Source organism: Caenorhabditis remanei, chromosome X (genome assembly GCF_010183535.1).
Source record: "Caenorhabditis remanei strain PX506 chromosome X, whole genome shotgun sequence".
Classification (NCBI taxonomy): Eukaryota; Metazoa; Nematoda; class Chromadorea; order Rhabditida; family Rhabditidae; genus Caenorhabditis; species Caenorhabditis remanei.
In genome coordinates this window covers 20725770-20743206 of record NC_071333.1, presented here as the reverse complement: position 1 = coordinate 20743206, position 17437 = coordinate 20725770, and the positions used below count along the sequence as shown (strand labels likewise).

Here is a 17437-nt window from a genome sequence, read left to right as displayed (position 1 = left end):
TCTAACACCTTTGTAACATACTATAAACCTGTCTTTAAAATTTTCATTGAATGGTAATTGATAATTAAGATAACTTAAAGGGGAATGGAATTATTTCCGAAATGCTTGATTTTTTTAATCGTTCAAATTAGAATGGATGGGAAAGTCAAAAATCCTCTTGCACGAGGTAGATACGAGTGAGTATCGTAGTACATTTCTAATTTGAAAGACTGGAATCGAAACGTCTCCAACGCGTTTCCGCTCCCGAACTAGAAAAAAGATGTCAACTACAAAGATAGTAAAGAAATCTGCATTCTCTGAGTTTATTTTGTCTATCAGATTTATCTCTCCAAAAATTTCTTATGTTACGAAAGATTTGTTAGAGTAGCAGAAATTCGAGTCGTAAAAGAAGTGAAGATGAACACATTTTTTTCAAAGTTACATGTTTATTAAGATTTTTAGAGTAGAAACTTAGAAACAATTACAAAGAAATACAGAAAAAGATACAGAGAGCATTGACATTGTTTAAGAAATCAAATTATATAAAATTCAGTTGGTCCTTGAACGGCAACGACGGTCTACTCTGATCTGAAAAACACAATACCTTCTTACTGGTCACTCATCTAGATTTCACCTACCTTACTTCAGTTTCTTCATTAAAACTGACCATTCCTCCCAACTCCACAATATTTTTCTCAATACTCGTACCAGCTCAACCATTGTGCTCGTCTTAATCAATGTAAGGTCGAGTTCGATTGCCCATGACACATTGCTGTTCTTTGAGCTCACGACGCGGCAGTTTGCTAAAAAATATTGAAAAGTGATATGGTTCTAGATTTTGACTTACACTGTGATTTTTCTCCAAAATATGGGAATGGTCAAAATTGATTCCCCCGAGAACCACAAACAGCCAATTTCCTCCTGATCCGAGTTTTACTCCCCAAGTGACCATTTTTCTCTTGTTGACTTTCCATTTACCTTGAATCCATTCCACTGCATTGTAGATGATGCAAGTTATCACAGAGAATACTAGGAAATAAAGGGCTTGGACATATAGGACGTGCAGAATTGTATACCGACTGACGTAGTCTGTAAGTTTATTATTTTCAATAAATAGATTGATAGTTACTTCATGTTTTTTGAATATGAAACAAACTGTAATTACCTAAAAGAAGGTCTAAATTTTGTTTATCATGTAAAATTAAATTTACACTTGCTAGTTGTTGCTATTTTGTGATCACAAACATAAAAAAGCGGATAAAAGTTAGAAAGCAACGTTTCTAAAGTGAAAAACAAATCCGAAGTTTTTACTCGAAATCATGATAATCAATTGTAATAACGTATATTCATATAATACGCATTTTTTTCCGCACTTTTTGGGCTAATTCAGATTATTTTACTATGAGTTATAACGACTTCGCCAGACATATCATTTTGTACTTCTGGTACAGTAGCACAGTGATCAAGATAGGCAGGAGCTACTTAGCATTATTATTTGTCTTTACAAATCTTGTTCAACATTTTTGATTCAAAAAATCATAAGAACCAGTTAAAAAAAATAAAAAAATATCTGGATTTTCACCTCAAAATCAGAAAAATTCGATAATCAAAAAAATCAGTTGATCACTTCAAATAAAAAACTTATATCAGTTTTCTGGATATTTGAGCTACTTTTCAAAAAAAAGTTTATGCAAAACGGAGTTGTTGCAGCTGAGATACACATGAAAGTATAGAGGTATACTCATTCATGACACCTGCTGTAAACTTAATTTCATTTTTACCAGTGACCCACCTCCAAAAATTCCACAATTATAAAAAAAAGAAATTAGTATTCCAAAATAATCATATAGCAAATTGTGACGGCATCTATTCAGTAAGACGCCTGAAAAATAGGTCTTCTCGTCTGGATGTTCTGAGAGAGGACTGACGGAATAGCGCGGAGACGGGTTCCTGGACCGTCTAACTTTCTCGCGTCTATCATTTTTCAATTCTCTTCCAAATTGTTTAATAACGGATGTGGCTATCAATTTCACTGGACACTCAGAATGTTTTTTGTTCTCTTTCTCTCTCCGCCATCTGTTTTGAAATAATGAAAACGTTGGCTTCTCAAAAATCGAGAGAGCGTTTAAAGTTCAGAGGCAATATGTGTTTCCCTATCTTCTTTCTTTCTTCCACTAAACATTCAGTTTATTTTCATAGAGTGCGGCTGGGAGAAGTTGAGTCATCGTCCTACATGATGTGATCTGCTTGTGAAAATGGAAAGTTGACGTTCCGAAAATATTATAAGAGGTGTTTTGCGTTCTAGTGATAGCGAGAAATCGCTTTCTGGGCGGTTGAGCCTTCACTCGTCTATCGTTTCTCTATATTCTTTTCAAACACTGGATAATTGGCGTGATAGTACTTTTCTCTTAACAGTTTTTGTTCTCTGTGAAGTAAAAGTACCGACCATGAACTTTTCTCGGTCAATTTTCTCCGTGTCTTATTTGGGAAGCGTCTATTAAGATTGTCATCCTTTCGATGAAGTGAATGCAAAAAACAGGTTTGACGATCAATTGACCTAAAAAACAGACACATGGCAATCTTCTCCTTTCTCTTCTACAAGACATTTCTCCGAAGAACGTGTAATCTGGATGGAAAAAAAAACTATTTATTTGTGATGTGATTCATTGGAAAAATGGATTGTTGGAAATCAAAAAATTTTCATAAAGGCTTTTATTAAACATTTCAAATTTACAGTAAAAACTGATAAATAAGAACATTACAATTTAGTTTGGAACAGTAACAGTCCTAGTAGATGATTGCCCAATTTGAATTCTGAAAAATAAATATGTGATTAAATAAGAACAGTTGGAGCCGATGCACTCAAGGCTGTGGAATCAAAGGCGAAACCCGCTAAGCTTCCGCTGGAGGTCGTGCCGAAGCCAGACCTAGAGACCGGTGAGCCATCGAAATCTACGCTGGATGACAATGGAGATAAGTCTCGAGCTATGCCAGTACAGGTAGCAGCGGAAATTCTAGCACTGGAGGATAAGAAAAACGATGCGCTGGAGGCTGTGCCGGAGCCTGAGAAGGAGCCATAGACCGTTGAGAATTCAGAGTCTGAGGATCGACTTGGAGAAAAGCAAGATTAGCCTACAACACCATCCAGAGACGTTTCTCTACTTTACCACATAAGATAAATGCAAATTGGCTACGATGATGCTCAATATTCTACTTCACTTGTTTCCAATTTTTATTTTTGTTACTTCTTCACTATATTTCACTGGCATCCCGCGTGTCAGTATCATATTTTTTGGAATTCTTATACTTTGAATCAAATGAAAACAAATGAATGAATAAAACCAATTATTGAGTGGTACCAATCCCCTCATAGAAGCGACACTTTCAAAACTTTCAATTTTTTCCAAAACACGTCATTAGCTTTTTCAGATCACGCTGGAGACACTTCAAACCCGTTTTTGAATGAAAATTAGCTAAAAAATTTGCTTTTATCAACTTATTTTCCTCTCTGCAAATCTTCAACTTCAATTTTTCAAATGCGGAATATCTAAAATCACAGTCATTTCAATTTTAGTTCAATTGTCGAACATTTTAACGCCAAAGGTGCGCCAGGGTGTCCGCAATCGTGCGTTGTGTGTTGGCGTGTAGTGTTTGCACCATCTCTTTTTCACTGTTGGTTTTATCGACTTTTTACCAGGTTTAAACAAAGAATATTGTGTGAAAAACAGTTTAATACGTGTGTTTTGGTTAGAAATATTCATTTTATGCTTACAAATACTTCATTTAATCTATTTTTTCTTATTTTTTATTGATTTCCAGGCAACAAAACAACGGTCAGAAAATATGCGGCACACAACGATAAATGGAGGATTAAAAGATGCTGATGTTGGCAATCAGGAGTTCCCGGCCTCTTTTCGACTTGAAAAACGATTTAATATAAAGAGCGTAAGTTCAGCCTTTTATGAAAACATCTATCGACACTCGAAATAACAAATTAACACTAAAAATGCATTTTAACAAGCATTAATGCTCCTATTTCAGAAATTTCCTATCTATAAAACAGTGCTGAACGATTTGCCAGTGTTCGACAGGACAGAAAGTTTCAATAACGACGTAGAAGAGAGGAGAAAACACATACGGTGAAGTTACTGTTCGGTGGAATGAAAGGAACCCAAACTTAGCTAAAAAGTGAGTTTTTTCTATAATTGCATCTCTTGTCCGTACATTGAAGGCGAGAATTATGACCAGAAACAATATAGCCATCAATACATATATTTTCAATTTTTCAGATATGCCTCCTACGAGCCTCCTCTCAAAGCATGATAAAAAATCACGGAAAAATAGCAAAACGAGTCGGATGATCACTCGCTGCACCCAATTTCCTACAATCACGTCTCTTATTGGTCGATTGGCGCTTTTTGTCTCGTTTTCTGTGGTCGATGATGTAACCACGATTGGACTGTTTGACAGCGACTCCCAGACAGCCAACTATTTCATCGATTGCCAGAACGGAGAAATCAGTTTTCTGACTGCGCCCATATGATATCCGGGACGTTGAAGTAGTGCATTTTTGAATGTTTGTCATACCAAGATGTCAGGAGGAATTGATGTTAATCGTCAACAATGAACGACTGATTGTATATGCTGAATTTCACTCCATTCAGTCATTTTGCTCGAGGAGAGGCTCAACCAAGAGGAAGTCCGCTGCAAGGTTGAGGACTGTCCCTTTAGAGGGGGAAATGACCTCTCCCATCCAGTGACCGACTACTCACAATAAAACCTGATGAATTGGTTTCACAGCACAGTAAGATTATGCATTCTCCCCCAGCCTGGTGCACAAGCACACGAAAGTCATAAATGGAAAAAGCAATTCATGATAGTGAGTTACATACATGAAGTAATACAAATAATGTCGTGACATCTGATTTCAGATTGCCAGAGCCTCCTCTCACAATCAACGCAAGCGAACCTAGAAATGGTGCATCGAGCAAGTGTTTGCCATTTTGGAACTATCCTTCAAAATAGGTCCCTCAAAATAGGTAAACGACAGACGAACCAACGTATGAAACATTGTCATAGTGTCCATCATGTCAAAGACCTTATGCGAAGAGTATGCCGTTCAACTATCTCATCCAACTTGACGATGGGAACTGGAAAGCCCAAAAACCATCCATATCTTCGATGTTGCACCAGATACAAGCAGACCACATAAGCCTACGGAAAAAATTTTGGCAAACACGTTCAGAAAAACGTTTCGAGAATTGACAAGTCTTGACGATACACCAAAAACAAGGTGAGACTAATAATGATCAATAAAAGAGGACATGATGGATGATGAGTCAGTCAGCAGAAAACAAAATCAACCCCGTCATGGAATTTCCTCAGTCTGGCTCCAGCACTGGCCCAGACCACATGAAAATCGATAGCTGACACAGGAGTTGCTTAGAGTGAGTTACCTACATGAAAAATGCAAGTAATCTTGAAATTTTTGTTTTCAGAATTTGACAACTTGTTCTCATAACATGCGGTAACTCACAATAATGAACACCTAATGGTGCACTGAGCAAGTGTTCGCCTAAAGCCCCTACCGATGTCAGTCCTCGGTCACTACCAAGATGAATTACTGTTCATATGCACAATGATTCAGCTGTTTCACTTGGAAAAGATCGAGACTTCTGGAAAACTGACAACTTTGGAGATATTGAACCAGGAACCAACCCAAAAGCTGATGCGTCATCACAGTTCATCGTGTCAATACGAAACCTGCCCGACAACTACCATATCCGATTTGACCAACACATGCGGTGAAACGAGAAAACAAGAAAAATAGATTTGATAATCTTAGAAACCAACCACGGCGTCGATGATTTATTAGCAATAGCGAATAGTGAGGTTTCCACTTGTTGCATCGCTTGGGGTGGCACTATTTGGAAAAAAGAAATAATACGAGAAGAAGATAATACGGAAGCGTAAAAACAACTACAACTCCGACAGTGCACCAAGAATGATTGAAATATCAGAATTATGACATATATATGAATAACTATTTAATGATTTACGCAAAATTTGAGGGCTAACCTGAGAAAGCAGCACCAACACTGCAAAACATACAATGAGAGTGAGTTATTGAAGTGGAGGTGCCAAGCAGAATCGACAGGAGAACTTACTATTCTAAAATGAGCCGGCGGAACTTATGCAAATGGATTTTCACAACTTTTTTTTGTCAATAATCGTTTATAAAGAAAGTCGGTCGTGAACGTCACTAAGGAAAGCAGGCACCGGCGACCCCATCACTTTCTACCACATCACCTACTCCTTCTACTGCAAAAACCAGCACTTGGATTGAGCATTTGTGGACCCCATCAACCTAATTATGCAACCATTTTCCTGCCGAGACCGTTGGATCTGCTTTATTACTTCTCGTGGCGAGTGTGAAACGCTGAACGGAAAATAACAGAATGAATAGCAGTTCGAAAATGATTCTTGGTGAAAAATGTTAATTTCATGGTGAGAATTACTCTATTTCTTTATTATTTGTTAATTATTCATATATTCTCAGGCAATAAAGAGACGCGGAGGAAACTTGCGGCGCATGCAAAGAAACGAAACGTCCAGCGTTGTCAATTGTATTCACCAACAGTTTTTTGAGTAGTTCCCAATTGGAGAAATTAACAAAAATAGACATTGTAAGTTTATTTTGCTATAAAAACATCTGTCCGCACCACCTGAAAACGTCTTTTGTCAGAAATTTAAGATCTAATTTCAGGATATTACTGTGAATTAGACTTTGCCGATTGTTGTGCAAGTGTTTTGACAAGTTCCAAAGGAGAGAGTGAAGAACACTCCAACACGATAACCAAACTGCTCGATATAATTGTATGACGAATTTCGCTTGCTGGGAGGAACTCAAGAACAGAACTACCATTGCTAAAAGCGTTCACCTACTACTCAAAGGATTTCTCAGGTCATTTTTCCTCTACTTTTTTGTTCCAGAAGTAAAAATCCCCCGTAGGCAAAGTACCTATTTTCAGATAAACTCGATGGCGATGATACAGATTTCCGGGTCAAATACATATGATTACTGCAAACTGCTACGGTGATTCTCATTGGTCAATTCCTGTGGTCCCTACTTTGTTACTCTGGCATCTCAAGGAAAGTAGGCACTGGAGGTCGCATAACTTTCTACCACAACAACTGCAGAAACCAGCACTTGGGTTGAGCATTTGTAGACGTCGTCAGCTACTGAGACCCTGATATGTGTTTTCCTACTTCTATGTGCAACGTTGAAAAGAAGAACAGAATAAATAGCAGTTTGAAAGAGATTCTTGGCGAAAAATGTTAATTTCATAGTGAGTAATACTCTATTTCTTCAACATAAGTTAATCAAAACAAGTGAAAATAGACATTGTAGGTTCATTATGCTATAAAAACATCTGCCTGTACTACTTGAAAACGCGTATGTTCTAATTTCAAAAAATTCCCATGAATCAAACTACGCCGATAATTCCATCCGAAAACCAAACTGCTCGAAATCCTTTCTTGGTAATCTCGCATACATTGACGGCATTGTCTTGCTGAGAAGGACTCAAGAACAGAAAAACCTTTGCAAAAATCGTTGGCCTACTGAGTCAATGGATAATAAGGATTATCCAAGGTAATTTTTCCTCTATTTTTTTGTTCAGAAATAAAAAATTCCCCCCGTAGGCAAAATGCCAATTTTCAGATAAACTTGGTGGTGATTATACAGCGTCAACTACATATGAGGAATGCAAACTGGCTACGGTGATGCTCATTGTTCAATTCCAGTGGTGCCTAATTTGTTAATCTGGCATCCCGAGCGTATTTGTCTTTTTTTTTTGGAATTTCATTCGATATATGGAATCAAATGCGAATAAATTAAAGAATAAAGTCTATTACACTTTGTCCTTCCATCTTCACGTGCTTTTGAAGTCAGGATTTTCGAATCCGTCGTAGTGGTTGTAGTAGTATCTTGTCGCCCTTCCATTCCCTTCTTTTTTGTTATATATGTAATCCCCCCCTCGTCTCACTCGGCTCTCTCCTCCTTCCCCCCCCCCCTCACATTCAGTTGTTCAGTTTCCTTCAGAAGGGAGTGTGTGTTCTAGCTGCCATTTTTTCCCTCTTCCCCTTCCCCTCCTCTTCCTCTTCTTCACTTCTTGAGCACACCAGGGCTCCAAGGTGTCTCCTCTCCTTTTCCTTTCTTCCATGTCTGGGCTTCTCACTAATATGGTATACTCTCTTTGAGATTATGCGGTCGTTTCCTCAGCAACCGAGAGTATGTTGTGGACAGCGCGCTTCTCTTTTTCTCGTGTTTTCCACTTTACGTGAGATTACATGGTGTGATAACGCACAACTAACACATATGTCTGTGTTGTCTCTTTGGATACAGCTAATCTCAGACAACGTGCACGTGTGTGGAGATGCCTAATTTTATGTTCGCTAGTTGAAAATGAGCTGATTTGATTCTTTCTGGCTCCCATTGTTTTTTTTTTCATTTCCCTCTCCATCTATTGACGTGGTTTGTTTTGTTTATGACGGGACAATGAAATAAAGACCACGTGAAAATTCCGAAAGTAGTTTTGATTTTTTAGTGATTACTTTACCTTATTGACTGAAAATCACAATAAAAACAGTTAGTTCTTCTGACTTTTCTTTTTTCTGAAAATAAATTCTGAAAAAAAACTTTGCCAATATCATTTTTAAACGCTTACTCTGACGTTCAACACAAAAAAATTTGAAAAAAACCTGAAAAATATTATTTTGTGAGTCTTTAAAATGCCCATTTTTGCACTGACATTGAGAAGCCACAAAAACGCAAATAACTTTTTTCACAGAATCGTTTTGCAAAATTGGGTTACAGATTCAAAACCAGTGCAAAATATTTGTTCTAGTGCTTTACATCTCGACCTTTAACTCCATCTCGACCCGGGATCCTTCTCTAGTCAGCACGTATCAGTAAAATCTCGCATATCCCTTTTTTTCCCTCTTCTAACTTTAGTAAGCAGCTAACCGGAAATGAGATTTTTAATGGAGAGTTAATGCTTCCCCTTTTTTCAAGAACTATTTTCCTTTCCCTCTCTTTTAGTTTCAGAACATGAATATGAAAATCAATTCATTATTTTCTCATCCACCTCATCATATAGCAGGAGCTCCAAGGGGTCATTTTCTCTAGCCGCTTTTTTTCTTCTCTCCCGTCTGCGATTCCGGCTAAAGCGGGTTTTTTTGTTTACATGTTTTTTTTTCAAGCTCTGACCAAGAGCTGAATGCATGCTCTGCTGAGGTGTCCCTTCTTTCTCGTCCTCTCCGCCTCTCCTCTAACTATTTTAGTAACTAGGTTTCTTCAGCAAGTCTGAATGATTTCTTGAACTCGCATTAACTTATTTTTGTTGTTTTTTCATTAGCGACCGACATTTTGACGCGTCACTAATAGTTTTTTTTCCAGATTTATAAAATGAATGTAGATGATGACGAATTTATGGACGATGATTTTGATGATATACTCGATGATGAGTTAGAAGGATTATTTGAAATTGAACAACCTGTTCAGATCGTGGAACAAGGTTTTTTTTGTAGTTTTCATGCTTGGTTATAAAATAAACATTTCAGAAGGACTCGGCCTTGAGGCAGATGATATGACATTAACTTCCCCTGAAATCGTTCATTTTTCAAATACCGATCAACCGAGTGAGGATGGTGGTGAGTTACAAATACTGATTATTTTTGATTTTAATTCATCGTCACCTGTTTTTGGGGGGGGGGGGGAGTTGAGTGTCTATGATTAGACTTTATAGATATTATCTTTTTTAAACAGAAAACAAGAAATGAGTTATTCAAAACTAATAAAAAATGAAAATGATAGCCTACCACCATCATATTTTGATCTTAAGAAAGAGGGAGTAAGTCATTAGCAATAATAGAAGAAAAACAATAATAATAGAAAAACGAGTTCTGAGTGACTATTATGACATTACTGATTGCTCTGCAAAGCAAATGTTTAATGTGTCATAAAAATCATGAGCGGAGCTCCATTTTTGTAGTTTAGAACTTTTTAATATGAAAATTTCCAAAAGAATATTATGAACATTTTCGGTGGACAGCTTCAAAATCGCACCATTTTGCACTAAAATGAAGCTATTTCAGGAACAATTACTTTACAGGCATCTTCCTTAGGAATGCACGTACAAAAAAAGTCAACTACAAAAATGAAAATCTACTTTTCATGATTTATAAAAAAATATTTTATAACACCTTCTGAAAATATAGCATTTTTAACGGAAAAAAGCAAAACATGATACATTTCTGATCGGCGTTTTAGTTCCACCCATATCTTCCAATTTGTGATATCAAAAGTCAAAAGTTAACCAGTTTCAGGTGCAGAAAAACCATTGAATAAAATTGTGCGAGAAGCGATTCTTCTTGTCACTGCGGCCACTTTGCAAGCGGGCGCCGTCGCCACTCTCGCTGACACTTTTTTGTGCTTTGACGAAATCACACACGCGTCAACAAAAAGAAAGCTGAAAAGCATTGGCAAACGAATAAAAGCCCATGACAGTATCTGGCTTTTTATGAATGCCCTATTCGAAATACCCAGTATTCTACTCAAACATGGAGGAGGAGAGATTTTCGGAAAAGATCTTCTGGCTGAGGCCTATTATTTGGGTTCTAGCGCATTTTCAAAGGGAGAAAAAGCGAGAGAAAAGTGTAACAATTTGTCAGCTGAAACATTTACAAGGCTTGAAAGGATGCTGGAACAAGGACAAGTAGTAGTAGAAGATCGGGATCGGAGATGTGTTTTTGCCGCTACGTATGCTGACTCGTTTCTAAAATTCTATGAGGACATAAAGAATCTTTCGATCAAAACGCTAGATTCTATCAAAATGGCACTTTCTACCAGTGTAAGTTTGCAAGATTTTGAAATTTTAAGAACATTTGGCTCTTTTGGGGATAATTACATTTTCAATTATAACCATCATATTTTTATCTACAGCTAATGGAAACTAATGGAAAAGAAGAAGAAATAGCCGCCTTGAAACAAAATGTGGAAGATCTACAGCAGAAAGTCAAAAACGTGAAAAGAGTTGAGGATATTATGAAAGAAATCACTAAACTGAAACCGCAAGACAAAACGACAGCCAATGGAGCAACAATAACTGAATCAATCGCCAATAGAGAAGCTGCAGGCAAACGATTAACAAAAATCGCGAAAATGGTGAAAAAATTGGATGCGGATTCAGAAGTACGACGATGGCTTGATGATGTGGTGTGTATGGATAGAGCCGGTCATAATTGCACTTCTAATCATGTGAGTTCTGATTTTAATGTTGAATCATCAATCTTTTCTAAACAATTGCAGCGGGGACCTCAAGGTTCGCATCTTCTCGATTTGGCGCTCGAAGATTTGAGCAGGTTCAAAAACAATTCAAAAGCTGTGAGTTTCCAATTTCATTTTAAAATTTCAGAGTTTAATCAAACAATTTCAGCTATTCCAATACGTGAAAACACGTTCCAACAGAGTGAATGGATCATATGTTGCTAATAGACGTAATTTTGATTAAAAAATCTTATAAACTGACTAAAAATATTTCAGAAAGTACTCACCTGAGCTCGCTGGAAATAGCTGTCCAGCGTGCGATAGCCCAAAGAGAAGCAAGCAATTTTAATGTGAGACCAGCTGCACCTCCTCCAGTATCTGAAATTGGTGTAGCTACCAGTGAAAATGTTCCAGAACCTTCTGAAGAAATTGGTAAGCGATAAATCATGCAGAAAAAAAAATAAATTTGATCAATTCTTCCAGTCGCTACTCAAGAAGAAACTCCTGCAACGTCGTCTGCCGTCAAACCAGACTGCCCTGACAAACAGATGCTGATGGAATCTTCATCTCCCAAAAAGAAAGGTGAGACACAGGTCAACTTGAAGAGTATATAGTAATGATTTCAGTGTTTGCCTCAAGGAAAGTAAAGAAGTTCGAGCAAGCAACCAAGACACCTGTTTCTGAACTAACCAAGATTGAAGAAGATGTTACGGAATCAACGGACCCATCGACTTCAGAGCAATCACGTGAGTAACAGACTCAAAAGTCTTATTGTTTAACACATACATTTCAGAACACGTTTCCCAGGGATCATCATCCAAAATCGATAAAGATTCCGAAGACGCTGTCGAGCCCGTAGTTAAAATAGGTGAGTTAACAAAGGAGATAACCTGTTAACAAGGTTTTCAACTTCGGCTGTTTTAAAAAATAGGGCATAATTTTTTTAAGTGTTCATTTTTTGTGTGGACACTACTATGAATTTTATAAGTATGAAAACCATTTTTTCCTGAAACAGACTAATTTCAGAGCATTTTAGCAAAATTTGGAGCATTTTATATTGGCAAACAGTAACTTTCAAGATAGTGTTCCTACAAAAATGATGTGCAATTTGCCCTCTGTTCAGCCTATACAAAATTGAGTTTTTTAGACAATCAGATTACAGAACTACAGTATCAAACTTAGTCACTTTCCATTGCAAACAGCCGAAGTTGATAGCTTTTTGAGAGCTACAGTAGATGTACAGTCCGATAGGCATATATATAAGGTAAAAATTATTATTATTTCAGTATTCAATCAATGAACTTGCCTAATATTGCTCAACACAAATCCATCAACAAGATATCGATAAGAAGTTCACGATTTTTCAACCGTCAACATATGTTTTGCACGAAACATAATCAATTATATTTAAAAAAAGTTTTTTAGAATGCACTTTTCTAAAAATTCTAAAATTCCAAAGTTATTTTATCATGACCTATCAGTCTCACTTACTCTATAGTTATTACTTTTCATTTTCTATCACCTAGCTTCGTGGGTTTTCAATCCATTATTCTCTTTAACATCTGATCTCATAGTAATAAGCATCATCATAATCTCTCAAAAAAATCCATTATTTTGTATCAAAATTGTTTTCCGTCCCGTGTTTTATGAGAATAATTTTGCATCGTGATTTTGAATGCGTGATCAAAATGTTTTCATATTATATAAACGTATTTATGACTTGGAGTATCTTTTGTTGTTTGAAATCCAATAAGTGGAGAAATGTTCTCAGAATAGAATCACCTTCATTTCCGAGTTATGATATGACGTGAGTAATCCATGTGAAGAAATTCGAACAGATGAATAATGGTTGAATTCTGAAATCCTCCTGTGTATGATGCGATATTCTAGGTCTAAAGTGAAATTATCATCCGGATGTGTGAATCTCGAAGAAGCCGTCATTATGTTTGTGTGTTTAACATAAAATAATTATTTTGTCAAAGACAATGAAACACACATGGACTTTGTTAGAAATTAAAAAAAAAGGCGTGCCGAGAATGTGGAAGTGAACGAATTAAGGTCAAAGATTTATTCAAAGCATATGTTTTTTTGAAAAAAAGGAAGATCAGTACTTTAAAACTAAAAATGATTTTAAAAACAAAGTAATTATATAACTTTGAAAAATTAAACTACACGGCTACATATTAGATGAATGTGGGCACAAACTGGTTCAACACATGTTATTCTTCTAAACAATTATCTGTGACGATAATACTTCCAGTAGCAAATTGTATTGTTTTAGTTGCCATCCCCCTGAAAAAGACATGTTAATTAGAGAACATGGGCAATGGAAAATATTTTATTACTTTATTTTCTCAATAGGCGTTGGTGATAATAGATCAGGATGATCCGGTAAAATACATTTTTCTGTCAAATTTTCATGGGTGTTCCTGTAAAATTGAGTACATATGAAAAATTATTACCTACGCATGAAATACTCAAAACTCACACATGATGCTTTTGAATATGCGACATTTCCCAGTTGTACCCGTTCGCCGGTTTAGGAAATATTTCAGAATTAGAAGTGACTGGATTGTGAGGATTGGCAGGTAGACAGTTAGGTGGTTGCTGCTCATTAGAATGATACGCTGAATCATGGATTGGTAGTAATTTCTGTGCAACCTCGAGTTCAACTCGACTTTTTTTACTAGCAGAGGGTTCATTATTTGGATCACCAGGTGATAAATGTCTGACTGACGGAGCATTGAGTGAGGAACGAGATATAGGCGGATCTTCTTCCTGTGATCCACTAGCCTCAGAACTGATTTCACTTTTTGTTGGTCTGTAAATGGAAGAACCTGTTCTTTATAAATATTTCTTCAACTCACATTTCGCGTTTAGATGCTCTTTGCATGACTGGCTTTCCCTCAGGCTTGGTGTACCCAGAGTGGTCTATTAAAGACTCTGTCGCGTCTTTTGGCATTACAATATTTTTGGGGTTTGATGGAATCGATAGGCTAATTCTCCTATCTTTTGATAGGAATTTTAATAGTAATGAATTTTCAATCACATGGTGTCCGTGTAGTTTTATTCTGAAAAAAGAGATGAAGTGGTCTTGAATGATGTTGTTGCAGTTATGTACTTCTTCTCGTAATAATCATTCACAGGGTATTGAATCATAAATAAGATTTTTATTATAGTGAGATAATGATAATTCTGCTCTTTTTGGATTGCCGGTTTGACGATATTTATTCTGAAATAAATATGATAAAATATGAAATTATAGGAAACTCACTGTTTAATCAGCTCGCTTATTGGTAGAACACATTTATTGTTCTTAACATAGTTTTCCGCTAGTTCCTTATCCGAGACTGGCTGATTCTGATCTTGACAGAACTCTGCCATAAAATGCAGGAGGTCATGTTGGTACACGTACTCCAGTAATGGTCGAGTCTGAAAATGTTAAGTTTGTAAATATCCCAAACTTAAACTCTAAATACTTACAAAGTCTTGCGATCCTAGAACGAATTGTCTGTTTTTCTCTTTGCCATAGCGTATGCGTCCAGTTACATCCAAAAGCAACTCAAAATCATATTTCACTCTGAAACAACAATAAAAAACAACTGTCGTTTAAATATCGGTTTAAAAGATTACCGATCAAAAAATTGTGGATGAATTGGAATTCGGAGAAAATAAATGACTTGGAGTCTGCATTTTACACTCAAACATGATAGATTTGCATGATTGAATAAGCCACGATAAGATTGATTGAATAGAACATCCACGGATTGCAATGGCTTATGAGGCCGTTGGCTGTATAGTTCACATAGAGTTCTCAAACAAAGGAATGTGCTTGCTTTGTCGCATTTTCTGCCTATGAACTTGTATAAATGGATAATCTCTTTTTGGTTTTGGTCTAGAACTTGTTGAGGTCTCTTGGTCATTCTGAAAATAAATAGTTGAGAAAATATAGTTGTTTGGAATAAAAACAGTAGTTTCAGGTTTCATGAAATAGCTTCTATGCGATAAACTGAAGGTCAGTAAAGAATGAGAAATGATTTAAGTCAAGCCATGTAAACATAAACAAAAGAAATTTATCATGTTCTAGGTGATGGTAGTTTGTAGACACCTATATGAAAAAACAAATAAGATCTATTGTGAGACAAGAGAGCAAAAGTGTAACAAAACAGAATACATGTAGAAATACCCGACTGGAGAAGGAAAACAGATTAGAAGCGGATTTGAGGTACGAATACGAAAAAAAGAAGGAGAGACCTGCACCTTTTTATGGATTAGAGTACGACAAAACTTACAAGGATTATTTTAATTGATTGATATAAAAAGAGGAAGCGTGTGCTAAAAAGTGGCGATCTAAAAACGGGGGTGCTTTTATTCTGAGAAAAAAGTAAGAAGATAATAACCGGTTATATGTAGTGTTCTACGATGAGCAGGTTGTCATAGTTACGTATGTCTTGGGACTTGTCTCCTGTCTAGAAACTTGTTATTCTATGTTTTCTGTTTCGTTTTCATCAGACTGTCTCGCTATAATCAGTGATCCGAATCGTATAGTGGGATGGGTGTTTAAGTTTCAGAAAACAGTGTGTAGGTGGCTGAAACTGAGGTTTTGAATAACAATACAAGTATAATGCATACACTTACAGTAGAAAATGAGATATTGGGAAACTTTGACGAAACAGATAATAAAATACAGTAATGTTCATAATTCTAACAACTTTGACCTTTTCAGTTGAAAATATTCGCTGATAGGATATCATGGTACTGAATGTCCCAACAAGTAAAATTTTATGGAACGTACCAATCAAAGTTGGAACTTTATTTTTGTAGTTGATCACTTTTTTGTACGGACACTCTCTAGCAAATTACATATCTCTCAAATCAACCATTTTCAGTGCAAAATAGTGCGATTTCTGAGCTGTGACCCCCCTAGAGACTCTCTAGAGAGGGCCCGCACAAAAAAGTTGTCAACTACAAAAATGAAGCTTTACTTTTGATCTGCGCAATCCATCGAAAGTTATGTGGATTCTCAAAGTTGGATCTTTTCAACCCAATACGGCCGAAGTTGTTGGAATTATGCCCAATACTGTACTTACCACCTTGTCCAGACCAGAAAAAACTTTAAAGCGTATACAAATACATATATTGAAAAACACTTGAAGAAATACTACACTTTTATAACTCTTTTTATTTTAGATAGATGAAATCCATTGCTGCAAGTTTATTCTCTTTTAATTCTTACCATGTTTCTTTTGTTTTTGTTTATAAAAACACTATTTGGTTCATTGTATTTAAAAAATTCATTTTCCCCTTTTCTATTTTGCACTCTAAGTTTTTTTGTTTTACGCTTTCGCTTGTTACCACGATATTGGCAGTCTTGTGGAATTATTTTCAAGGTCTAAAATTGTTTTTTAATTGAATAAATCTCATGTACTATGCATATTTTATAATCAAGATAAGACGACGGTTCTGGAAAAAAGTTAAACAAAAAAAGCGTCAGATTTTTCTATGCTTTGACAGTTTTATTGGCTGTTTAGTTCAAATAATTCATGGTACCGGGACCCATTTGACGTCTTCAGAACTGTTGGCAGAAACATTGATTTTAATGCACGTACTGGGGGAACGTTGTGGGAAGAGTTGTCGTCTCCTCTTCATTGTTGTTCTCTTAATTTCCCTTCTGCTATATTGAAAATTTGCGAAGAATCACTGTAAAAATGAAGAAGAGAATGCAGAAGCAATAGTTTTATTGAATTCGTAATAATCACAAAAAATGTTGATAAAAACACTTATATTCATCATAATAACATTTTGCAAAGCTATACGTTTTGAGAGCAAATCGTCACAAGTAAGTGTGGTATTAAAATTAGAATTCTAGGTTCGTTCTGTATACCTAACCGAAAATGAGTTGGTCGAACGGTAAAGGACGCTGGGGTGTGCTCTCAAGCTTTTCCTAGTTAATTTTTTTCAATAACTGATTCTTTTAGGTTTGTGTAATTAAAAATTTGCTATTTTCTAAAAGTTAGCTACATTCAGAGAACGGTTTGTATCTTTTTATGATGTGGAGCAATACGGAAACGGGCAACACGTTTGGAATCTCTTCTATGCTAGTTTTTCTTTTTGAGAACCAACTATCTT

At 36.2% G+C, this 17437-nt stretch overlaps 5 protein-coding genes across 5 annotated transcripts; 3 read left to right on the top strand and 2 right to left on the bottom strand.

Moving 5' to 3' along the window:
* Positions 1-2551: 2551 nt before the first annotated feature.
* GCK72_026161 (uncharacterized protein) lies at positions 2552-3059 on the top strand (the record flags this gene model as incomplete). The annotated part of the gene is made up of 2 exons (XM_053736698.1): positions 2552-2600; positions 2833-3059. The coding sequence occupies 2 exons, from the start codon at positions 2552-2554 to the stop codon at positions 3057-3059; spliced, it is 276 nt and encodes a 91-aa protein (XP_053580264.1).
* Positions 3060-5569: 2510 nt separating this feature from the next.
* Positions 5570-5809, top strand: GCK72_026160 (uncharacterized protein; the record flags this gene model as incomplete). Its single annotated transcript, XM_053736697.1, has 1 exon — positions 5570-5809. The coding sequence occupies one exon, from the start codon at positions 5570-5572 to the stop codon at positions 5807-5809; it is 240 nt and encodes a 79-aa protein (XP_053580263.1).
* A 3639-nt stretch (positions 5810-9448) lies between these two features.
* Positions 9449-12490, top strand: GCK72_026159 (uncharacterized protein; the record flags this gene model as incomplete). Its single annotated transcript, XM_053736696.1, has 11 exons — positions 9449-9557; positions 9604-9693; positions 10369-10892; positions 10985-11299; positions 11351-11425; positions 11478-11538; positions 11585-11740; positions 11792-11890; positions 11935-12054; positions 12102-12176; positions 12456-12490. The coding sequence occupies 11 exons, from the start codon at positions 9449-9451 to the stop codon at positions 12488-12490; spliced, it is 1659 nt and encodes a 552-aa protein (XP_053580262.1).
* A 1037-nt stretch (positions 12491-13527) lies between these two features.
* On the bottom strand, positions 13528-14270 carry GCK72_026158 (uncharacterized protein; the record flags this gene model as incomplete). The annotated part of the gene is made up of 4 exons (XM_053736695.1): positions 13528-13600; positions 13654-13737; positions 13797-14129; positions 14176-14270. The coding sequence occupies 4 exons, from the start codon at positions 14268-14270 to the stop codon at positions 13528-13530; spliced, it is 585 nt and encodes a 194-aa protein (XP_053580261.1).
* A 104-nt stretch (positions 14271-14374) lies between these two features.
* GCK72_026157 (uncharacterized protein) lies at positions 14375-15231 on the bottom strand (the record flags this gene model as incomplete). The annotated part of the gene is made up of 4 exons (XM_053736694.1): positions 14375-14540; positions 14583-14740; positions 14792-14888; positions 14942-15231. 4 exons carry the CDS (start codon positions 15229-15231, stop codon positions 14375-14377), a joined length of 711 nt encoding a protein of 236 aa, XP_053580260.1.
* Positions 15232-17437: the final 2206 nt, after the last annotated feature.